Raw genomic sequence first — 11,345 nt, 5'->3', positions numbered from 1 at the left:
TATTTTTACTTTTTATAAATCATTCTCAGATTAACAAAAAATAATAAGACATAGACTCCAGAAAATCAACTTTTCAGGTTGAAAGTGACAAAAACCTATATGCAGTGAAAATTTGATAGGCAATCATAAAAACAAAAACAATATAGATGAATATACTTATGATCAACACAATAATTGTATAGTCCAAATATTTACCCAAACAGGAAGGTTTCTGAGCAATCTCAGAAAAAAAACCCTCTGTATTTGATTTTTGAACTTCTGTTTTATTCCACAGTTTTATTCCAGATATCTAGTACAAGAGTAGTACAGGAGTGATGAAATTATTAATTGTGAACAATAGTGATAAGAAAGCATGAACAGTACTGACATGGACTTAAGCATCTTCAACACGTTGTTGGTGGTGGAGATAGCAGATTTTGAAGCAGTATTCAACCATGCAGATTTTAAATTACCCACAAGGTGGCAGAGGCAGCTTACAAGAGCTTTATTTGGTAGTGAAATATTCCATGAAGGATTTCATGATCCTGAAAATCTATACAAATCTTAGAAAAGAAAGCTAGGGCAATGGCACAAGAATTTCACTGATTCTTATGAGAAAAAACTTCAGATTTGCATAAACCTCTCAATACACCCTTAAGAAAAAAAGTTTATAATCTTTTGAAACACAAAAATTTTAAACACCAATTAGAGGATTGTTTGGTTGAACTCTGTTGTTATTACTATTATTATTTTACAAGTATTATTATAGTTACCGGTATATTTCTTTCACTACTGGAAAACAGAAAATTGTGTTTTAAGTTCCAAGAGGCCCTTCTTTCTCCCTTGTTCAATTACCAAATAATTGAATCAGAAAGGAAAAGCCTGGTGGCTAATTTCATTCTTGGTTTTCATCACCTTAAAATGATCAAACATCCTTTTCTCACATTCCTAAAATTTAAAATAAATCTATACTTTTGAAAGGAAAGCAAATGAACAATAGAAAATTATTTGAAAATTAGATTTAAAAGGATGTTTGCTCATAGTTGGTGTCAAGGGATGGTCACCAAGCAATAGATCATGAAGTCTTGAAGGCTTTCCTGAAGAATTTTCCTGGATTTGACCATTTAAGAAAAATCTGTGTGCTGATTTGAAAAGTATTCAAACTGCAAAATTGCTTTTGTATAGACAACAGGATAGACGTTTATAACTAGCATTCATATATTCTAATAATTTTTTTCTTGTTCATATTTCCCTATTTTTAACATTATTATTTCAATCATAGAAATAATTGCTTGTTAAAAATATTGCATTATGTGTTACAAAGGAGTCTTTTTAAAAGCATAAAATCTGGTGCAATTTTCCTCCAATCTAAAAGGATAAAACCTATTTTGAATCTGGAGTGCCACGTGGAATATATTTTTTTAAAATCTTTTTTTTCAAATCACTTTGAAGAATTTGAAATAAATATAATTTCAATAAGACGGACTAGGCTTATAGAATTTACAGATGATAAATTTCTAACATTGCTTTGCCTGCCAATATTGGAGCTCGGTAAGGCATTCTTTGCCCGAGGTACTTGTTTGTTTGCTAAAGCCAGTTCAGCACCACTGTGCTTGGACAGTTCCACCAGGAAAGAAATTGTTCTCCTACCTAGCTATTAATAAATTCACCCTCTGGCTAGAAACTGTCCATTGCCATTCCTAATTAGAAATATCCTAAGAATCTACAGATTCAAACAGTTTCCTGCAAACTAATAATACTGATTATAGTAAGAACAAGAGCAATAATCCTCTTTACAGTATTTAACTGAACCAGCAAACGGTTTCCAAGATGTTTTGATTTTATAGTCAAGAACACTATTAGGATTTGTGGCAGGTTTTCAGTTTAAAAAGAAGAAAAAAAAGTCACTTAGTTGGGAAGATATGATTTATTTGAATTTTATTTGAAATTAATTTCCATTAAATTCGATCCTCACCACCCATCCTGCTTTCAATAAGAGGTTTGGGAGCAAGAGAGTTTCTTTAAATTTATTTATTTTACTAAGAAAATTTATATGGCCACCCTCTCGCTCTCAGCTACTCTAGGCAGCTTACAGGCAGTAAAAACAGTCTAAAATAAATTTAATAAATAAATATATAATTCAATGTAATGAAATTTGAGAAGAAAAGTGAAATTTGAGAAAGGCATTTCACTGAAACTTTAGTTTGAAAAGGCTACGGAAGGGGTCGCGGGGAGGGGGAGGGAGGAAGTGCAACTTAAAGCAAGTGCTTATGAGAAGCTTATGACTCCTGTTCGCATCATCTTGGACATAGAGTCGTTATGTCCCTTGAGGAATTGGAGTGGTGACGTCTTTTCTGATACCGATTATTACGTGACTGCAACAACAAAAATGAAAAGTCATCGGCAAATAAAAATCCGAATGCCACATCAACAGCGAAGGAAAATAAGCTAGACACTCGGCAAGACAACAAGAGAGAGAGAGAGAGAGAGAAAGAGAGAGGGGGGGGGTTCCTGTGTGCAACCGAGAGCTGTTGATCAGAAAGCCAAGTGTGCAAAAGATCTGATAGCTGAGAAGGCGAGTGGATGTCAGCGGCTCCTCAACTTGGAAGACACAGAAGAGAAGAGCGGTGAAAATACCAACGGACGTCAGAAGCAGCTCGGTGAAGATAGAAAGTCTGAAACCTCGGAAGAACACAGCTAGCTCTCACCTGCTGCTGCTCTGATCGGCTGGAGCTGTTCCCACCTAAAGAGCCCGCTCTTCTTCTATTTCCCTTGCTCTCGGTGTCTCTACACTCCCTGGCAGGCTCTACTTTCTGCAAACTTTTTTTTTCCTTTTTGTAATTTGAGCGGATTTCCACCCCCCCCCTTAAGTTAGGCAGACAACCAGTCGCTCTGCTGTCTTATCCCACACGCCCCCTCCCTTTCTGCGGTTTCTCTTTTGCCCATCAGAGGACGGAAGGCAGAGAAGTAGAGAGAGGCAGCGATGCTTCAAGAGGATTAACTGTAGCCGCCGAAACTTGGAAGGAAGTCTCTGGGAATCCAGACTCAGTCTCGCTCCTCACTCTCTCGAGTTGAATGGTAAGTTACACTAGATCAGGTGAGCTGGGCGACGATTTTCGCATCCTGCCAGCCGAAGAGTAAAGGGAGTTGTAGTGCAACAGCTGTGGAGGGCGCCAGGTTGGGGACAGCTAAGCGGGATGAATGACTCGTAAACCAGGGAGGGAGGGGAAGGAATGGAGGAGGGAAAGGGGGAGGGGAAAGGCGCAATCCCAAAGGCAGCTGTCTCTGCGCTTGATGGGGCAAGCTTATAGAGCCTCTTTCTTAGCGGGGACCAGGGCCCCCAGAAGAACCCAACAGTGACCGTCGTTCTCTTTCTTTTTTCTTTCTTTCTTTCTTTCTTTTTTTCTTTCTTTCTTTCTTTCTTTCTTTCTTTCTTTCTTTTTCTTTCTTTCTTTCTTTCTTTCTTTCCTTCCTTCCTTCCTTCCTTCCTTCCTTCCTTCCTTCCTTCCTTCCTTCTTCCCTCCCTCCCTCCCAGAGTGGCGATGTGCAGCAAAGCGTTTCTCGCCCTGCTGCTTTATGGGCTGATTATGCACTGCAGCGTCTACTGCTCACCTGCTGCTGCCGCTGCTGCTGCTGGACTTCAGTACCCCGCGCTGAGGTAAGTGCCCTATTCTGCCTTCCCCGCCCCCTAGCCAGTCCAGCCTTGGCTGCCGTCGCCGCCCGGCGCTCCTGGCTCGTCTGCTCCTTTGCCATTCGGCCGTCTCGCTCGGAGCTGTCCAGGTTAAGGCTCGCGAAGCCTTAGTCCCTTGTCCAAGGCGACTTCGCCACATCTGGCAAAGGGGGAGGGCAACTTCTGCCAAGATAGGCTGGAAGAATTGAGATCGCAGAGGGGGCCCTCGCCTGTTTCTTTCACTTGTATGTCCTGCCTGGGGTAGAAGTCCACTGGAACTCTTAGATTCAAGAGAGGCCGCGATTCTTTAGGAGCGCGGGGGAACGAAACGGCCAGGAAAACGTGCGAGGTTACAGTATTTTGACTGGGGTGTGTACATATGCGTGTGTGAGAGAGGGAAGAAGAAAACGCGCGTGCGTGCTTGAGTGCATATGCATGTATGTGTGTGCGCGTGCGTTTTGCTTAATTAATTGCTCAGTGGAAGCTCCCATCTCTTACATCTAGCCTCAAATTGGCAAGATTAATTCTTCCTCTGGTCTTCCTCCAGAGCAATAATTTTGATTTGGGGAAGGGGGTAGGTGGGAGGAGTTCCTTCGGACTAGGCTTTTCCATCACAGTCTCTTGGGAATCCTGACTGGAACGCAAAGTCAGTGGCTTCCCCTTTTCAGGTTAGTCTCCTAAATAATCCCAGAATAATACTCTAGAGGTGTATGTGTAGGATCACAATGGATAAATCGCTTTGTAAGTGTTATCTACTATCTTTGAGCTTATCTCCAACATGAAGAAAACAATGTAGAAATTCTTATTAACTTTAGGCGTTAATGATGGCCATGCTTACTCAGAAGTAAGTGCCAGTTATACCAATGGAATTTATTTCTAAATATGGGTATGTACATAATTTTCCAAAAGTTAGCCTAAAACATTTAATAAATATTACTCTTAGATCAGTGTGTTACCTAGCAGCCTTATAGTGAAACTATGTAAATATCTATGTAGATTTAAGGATATTATTATTATACACTAGAATTCTATTTATTTCTGATCTGGAATTTGGTTGCCCATAGCCTATTATCTAGAAGTTACTAGATGAAGGTAGTTAAAACACTGCGCCTATTACATGGCTGGTAGTATGAATTAAGGTTTGAAATCATATCTAATACACAAGGAAATGATTCCTTTTGTACATGATAATTTTCAGAGAATTGCCAAATCATCTGATTTAACCTGACCAATGCTCAGTGCTCAATGCTTGTTTCAGTAGATGCCTGTAAATTGGATAATTTGAAAGAGGATTGATCACAGTCATCCCCAGGGATGTAGGTTAGCATGGGAAACTGGAAACCTGCCTTGGAAGAAAGCAGTGACAAAACATTTCTATAACTAGTAATCAAACCGCAGAAGCTGAGATAGATTCATTGGTTTCTTAATTTTGTAGCAGTTTTTAATTCTCTGAAATTTAAATTAATTGAAGTGCAGTCCAGACTGAAGTCAAGCAGTACTTGGCATAGGGCCAAATCTTTTTCAAACGTCAGCATTGGTTGGCTAATGATTTTTGTCTGCTGACTTTCTTGTAAGATTTGAACGATTGGCTAACACAGGTTCTCACAATGGAGTTGTCTGATCCCCAATGATTTTCAGTTCAGTTCAGTTGGTTTCTTACCTCATTTCCTGCCATTGTAAGGAAATGTAGGAAGACTGTTAGACTCCTCCTTGCTCCCACACATTCAATCGTTTATTTATTTTTTCATGTAATTTGTTTCTGGAATGGCTAGGAAAAAACCCCATAAGGTTTACACCAATATGCATTAGAAGGACATGATTCTTCTGTAATAATATCTTCTAGGATGTGTGTTTAACTACCTCATTGAAGTCACTTTCTTCCCACAATTTCTGCCCAAAATTTAAATGTATTTGTTTAGCAATAAATTCCAAACCAACCAGTTCTTTAAAATAAATTTACAACTGTCTATTGAATAAGAAAAACCATATTACTTTGAAGATTTAATACTATTAATTTCAAACTCTGGCTGGTTTGCCAGACAGGTCCCAAAGATGCAAAGAAGGATTTAGTGTGGAATCTAGTTAATGTCATGTGCCATAAGATTTATTTCACAATCCACAGTGGAGGTCAATTAAGGATGACTGTTGTAGTATTCCCCCTTGCACTTCTTAATATATATAAAAAAATGGTAATTTCCAGGGAGAGGAGAGAACCAAGGTAGAGTATGTGACGGAAAAAAATAAAGCAGAGACCAGAGGAGAGCTGATAAGATTTATACAGATTTCTTGCACAAAATAAAAATAAATCCGCTATTTGGCTGAATAAAGCCTCCTTATTCAGTCTAGATTATTATCAACTAAATGCCCAAATGAATTAAATTAAGGCTCCGCAAGGAGCAGAATGCGGACCTAGTTGGAACATTTCGGAAAATCTCCCAAAGCTACTTGAGGAAATCATCTTTTGTTGAGGAAAGCCGTTCTAAGCGTTGCTTCTGGAGAAGAAACAGGCTCACACCCGACTTCCTCCCCGCACTGAGAAATGCGAAGTCCTTTAGGGAAGCTTTAGGAAGTTCAAGGCATTGCTGGATTCTAGTCCAGACGAATTGGGAGGCGCCTCTGCGCGGAGAGAGAAGGGAGGGTGGGAAGTTGGGTTTTTTTCCCCCTCCACCAATCCTGGGGACAAAAACAGGCTTTCCCTCCCACGGGAAAGGGGGGACTGCGGCGCACTCTTGGCAATAGCAGAAAAAGCGGCCAAACAGGGCAAAATGCGCTGATGCGCAGACGCCGAGATTGTCCTGAAACGAACCAGCTTTGTCCACACCCACCCGGTTTTCGGGACGGTTATCCTCGCTTGTCCTTTTCCCTCTGCCCGAATCCCACCTGTATGGGATGGAGTGGGTGAGGGTGGGCGTTGGAAAGCAGCGGCCCTGAAACGGGAGAGTGACATTCCTTCCCTTCTCGGTTCAGAGGACGCCTGCAGCCTTCCAAAACGCCCGAATTACCAGCCGCGAAACACTTGAGGGGCATCTATTATTGATCGCTCCAGCCAGAGCTCCGCCGACGAAAATAACTGGCGGAGATGCACAATGACCTAAAAGCTGGGAAACGGCGGGGGGAACAGGAGGCGTGCTCTGTGTGTGTGTGTGTGTGTGTGTGTGTGTGTGTGTGTGTGTGTGTGTGTGTGTGTGTACGGGGAAGAAATGAAGGCTGCAAGGAGGCGAAGTGAGGAGGAAGGAAAGGATCCTGTGTGTGTGTGTGTAATGGACTCACTCAGGTAGCGTCCCCCAGGCAATGATTTCAGTGTTGGGATCCTGCGTCTGTCAACTCCGCATCGCCCACAAATGGACAGAGGCGCCCGAAAGAGTTTCGTTGCCTCGGGAGGTTGGTGGGCGAAAGGGAACAACCCCAGAAAGTGCAAGTCCGCCAGGAGTAGCCACGCTGTCTGCATTTCTTTGTTCCGTGGCAAGCTTGAGTGTTCCAAGCCAACCCGATAGAGCCCCCTGTCTCCGTTGCCCTTCCAGTTCCAGGGTTGGTGCCCGAGGCCCCATTTCTTCCTTTTTGGGTTTCCATTGTCCTGGGGGGAGGGGGGGAGGACTAAGAAATACACCCGCAGGTTAAATGAAAGCAGTTGGTACTTGGGTAGGGAGGAACTGAGAGTCTTTAGACTTGAGGAAAACCCCAATCCCTACCCCCAAAGTCTCTCAGATCCGCCTTTGTCCCTTTGCAGAAGGTTTTTTTTTGACGGACTGAAAAGAGAAGGGCGACGCAAGGCGCTAGGCTAGGGGAAGGCGCTTGCTCAAGGGTTTAGACTGAGTTTTTATCTTTCTGTCCCGGCCCTTCTTCCCAAGTTAGCTGGGCAACCGGTTCCAAATTCCCAGGTTGTACAAGAAACTGTCGTTGCTCTCCTTTGGAGGTTGTCGGGATGAACAGCGGGGCTTTAACTGGGATGGCGGGGCTCTTCTCTCTTTCCCGGGTATACCCACCCCCTTTAACCAGTCAGAGGTGGCGGGTGGGCCCACTCGTCTGCTTACCGACTCTTATCCGTCCCCTTCCCAAATTGCCCCTCCGCTGCATCTCTCCCCAACCCCCACATTAAGGCGGCGCTTGTGCGTCTGTTCTCCTTCAGTAGGCTGGAAGATGAAATGTACGACGAAGAGGGCAACACTCTTTCGGACTATGCCTTTGACAGCGAACCCCTCAGTATAGCCGACCCTTCCTCCATGCTGGACGACATGTACACTTTGTATTACCCGCCGGACAAAAGGTGATTTCGTATTTGCATTTATATGAGAATTTGAATGATGCGCCCGGGGAGCGGTCGTCCAGGGCTGATGGGGGCACTCACGTCTCAGCCCACATCGGTGGGTGTGGCGGGCGGATTTCCCTTGCGCTTCCCAGCTTTGTCTTGAAGGCGGGGGTGGGAGAGAGAGACAGCGAGAGACAGAGACAGAGACAGAGACAGAGAGAGCGAGCAGAATCAACTGGCGTCCCTCTGGGCTAGAGGCAGCCCGGGCGAACAAGCATGGGAAGGAAGGGGTGGCCAATACAGCAAGGCAGACGAAATCAGACTTACCGCTTCTCCTCCACGCTGGAAAAGCGAGAATCGGGAGTGGGCAGCCATCAGCTTACTTCGACCGGAAAGAGAGAGAGGGTGGGGTGGGGGGAGGGAGAGAGAGACACAGACAGACAGACAGACAAACAGACAGCTGGTCTTGGCAGTCAGACGCCGCTGCCAAGATAGGCGCGGCCCCGTCTCGCTGGGGAATACCAAGGAGAAGTAGGGGCCAGATTGATGCCGGCGCCCTCCCAGGAATCTTCCCTGTTCTTCGGTGGCTTATCGGCTTGTGGAGGGAGGGGAGGGGGAGAGGATGTCCATGGTGTCTATGGGAATTGGGTAATCAGCACCTCTTGTTGCTTATTAATCGGCGCTCTTTCCACTTCTCCCTTTTAGGCGTGCAGATGAGCTACTTAACAAAGCGTACAGGAAAGTGCTGAACCAGTTGTCTGCAAGGAAGTATCTGCATTCTCTGATGGCCAAGCGGGTGGGGTAAGATGTTACCTCTTGTCTGCAGATTCTTGTTTTTTTGTGCTTGTGTTAAGAGGGCAAAACGATCAGCTTTTAAAGAAACAAGGCTTAATGACTGTCCCACCCTCAGGGTTGCTAAATGTATCAAACACCATTAACCTATTATTAGATGCTCAATGGTGTATCTCTCCCTCTCTCTTCCTCCTAAGGATGTGTGCTTTAAGCAAAATGGACTTTCTTTCCATTTCATTCCAACACTGGGCACGTGCTTGAATCTCTTGCAGTCCCATGTCTTCAACGGAAGAAATGAAAAATGCCTTTTGCATCAGAGTACTTAATATATGCACTACACACATTTCTTCATTCATACAAATGGATTTTTGATTTCAGTTGCTAGCCTCCTAGTTGGCCTGTGGTCCAATAGCTAGGTTCATCCTGGATGTTATTGTGCAATGTACGACTTGGGTTGTAGGCTTGTAATCCAAAATGTATTTTTATGGAAATTAATTTCCCCCATTTGGTCTCAGTGGAATTTCTTTCTGGACAAATTTGACAGGAGTATTGATTTGGATGCAAAAGTCAGGTCCTTCGTATAATATTGCTTCCTCCTTGCTCTTTTTCTCCTCTACAAGTCTTGGTGCAAAATTCAGAACAATATTTAAACCCCCCTCCCCACAGATGCCATAACCTTTTATTGTTACCCTTGGGATACCAATCTGAATATCCTTAGTGTGCAATCTATTGTTTGTGTATTCTAGAGGGGTCATTAAAATCAGTTAGACTAAGTTCTCTGATTTGCAACTTGAATTGTGCCACGATTATTCATAAATGCTGTTTAATATGATACCATTGGCATCACCCCACCAGACTGACGCATGAAAATCTCAGCTGACAAAAAACAGCCTCAGTTACTGTACACTTCAGTCCTTTATGGATACTGCGCCTGCTGCCCCAACCTGCTCTGTGATGAATCAATGCCAAAGGTCTATGTCTCAAAGGGAAAAAAGATCACATTTCCATTGATCCAGGTATAGAATCAAGAATTTTGTGGCGTGAAAATTAAATGAATAGGGCAAGAGAAGGACTTGGAATAGAACCTCGCAATCTTAGTGGCCTGAAATCAAATCTACCAGGCCAATATGAGCCCAGCATGCTCATATGTGTCACTGTACCTATCAGCAGAAGGCAACATTTTAATGAAGAGGGGAATGAATTACACAATTTTTTCATGAATAATGCAGAACTTGATGAGCTGGTCTCCCGACTGTCTGCTTGCATTGTGATCAGTTTTCAACTTCCGCTGCATGTTTAGAGAAATCCTTTGTCTCCTCCTCAAGAAAGAGCCTACCACTGATTCCCTTTGCTTCTATCCCATAGTCTACTACGTGTTGCTTTAGCTGTTCACCAACCAGCCACATAAAGAAAAAGAAAAATAACACTCCAATTCCCACCCAGCCCAAATTCTTTGAGTGAAGACAAATGATTGGGTGGGGGGATTCTTAAGTTATTAAAAAGAATTTTTTTTAAAAAAAAGGGAATGGGAGCGATCAAGACAGGCAAACCTTCTGGTAGGAGATTTGGAAATTTGCATAGAAGAAAAGAGAGGAAGTGCTGACTCTCATTCGCATTGCAACCTAAAATGCAAAGTAAGCAGGCATACCAAAAGTTAAAAGAATCTTGTTAATAAAAGAAACAAGAGTTAAAGAAACTGCTTAAGGAATCCATACAGGTTGAAAAATGCCTCTCCAGAACATAGCTATTGGGATCTTAGTCACTGCCAGTTTCATTGACTGTCAGTAACTGTCAGATATTCTATTCTGTACATTTTTCTTCTTCTTCCTTGCCCTCCCTAGAGATTTCACTTCTGCTTCTACTGGTGCTGTCTGTTGATCCCAATGTTGCACCAACCATGAATTGCTTTTCTTTCTTTGCCTTGCAGTGGGGCCAGTAGCCTGGAGGACGACTCAGAACCCCTTTCCAAAAGGCACTCGGATGGCATATTCACAGACAGTTACAGCCGCTATCGAAAACAAATGGCTGTCAAGAAATACTTGGCAGCAGTCCTGGGTAAAAGGTATAAACAAAGAGTTAAAAACAAAGGACGGCGAGTAGCTTATTTGTAGCGATGAGCTCCCAACCACTCCTGTGTACACAAGAGTCCCCCGGGGGAAAAAAAATCTGAGAGAGGACCACCCCACCCCCAAAGTCATTTCCAAACTGACTGATCAATCACCACTCTCCTATGTTATCTAAACATGTATTTATGTATGAAGTAAAGCCATTAAATGACTATTTTGATAATAATACTGTTTTTCTTTTGTACAAAAAAATTAAATTAAGAGTAAGCACTAGAGAAACGCACAGATCTACTTTGTGGACCAACCCTTTAAATAAATAGATATAAAATAATAAATATTGGATAAGGATGCATAGTGATAGAGCTTTCCCCAACCAGATTCCCATCAAATGTGCTTGATTACAACTCCTACCATCCCCAGACAGCTACCTTACTGTTTGAAAGATAGTGATTTGAGTAAAACTCTGGGGTAGTGAACAGACCTGAGGAATAGGCCTTTAGTGGTTAGCTATGCACAAAAACAAAACAAAACCCCGAGGGCATTCCTCTAAACTTATGTTTTTTAATAAAATAGAAGAGATAGAGAGTAAGAG

At 43.0% G+C, this 11,345-nt stretch overlaps 1 protein-coding gene across 1 annotated transcript; it reads left to right on the top strand.

The window, feature by feature from the left end:
• Positions 1 to 3,521: 3,521 nt before the first annotated feature.
• On the top strand, positions 3,522 to 10,798 carry ADCYAP1 (adenylate cyclase activating polypeptide 1). Its single transcript, XM_032223473.1, has 4 exons — positions 3,522 to 3,637; positions 7,779 to 7,913; positions 8,601 to 8,696; positions 10,615 to 10,798. The coding sequence occupies exons 1-4, from the start codon at positions 3,522 to 3,524 to the stop codon at positions 10,796 to 10,798; spliced, it is 531 nt and encodes a 176-aa protein (XP_032079364.1).
• The last annotated feature ends 547 nt before the right edge of the window (positions 10,799 to 11,345 follow it).

This window comes from Thamnophis elegans, chromosome 8 (genome assembly GCF_009769535.1).
Source record: "Thamnophis elegans isolate rThaEle1 chromosome 8, rThaEle1.pri, whole genome shotgun sequence".
Taxonomy (NCBI): Eukaryota; Metazoa; Chordata; class Lepidosauria; order Squamata; family Colubridae; genus Thamnophis; species Thamnophis elegans.
The sequence above is the reverse complement of the archived record's forward strand: the minus strand, read 5'-3'. Positions and strand labels throughout refer to the sequence as shown.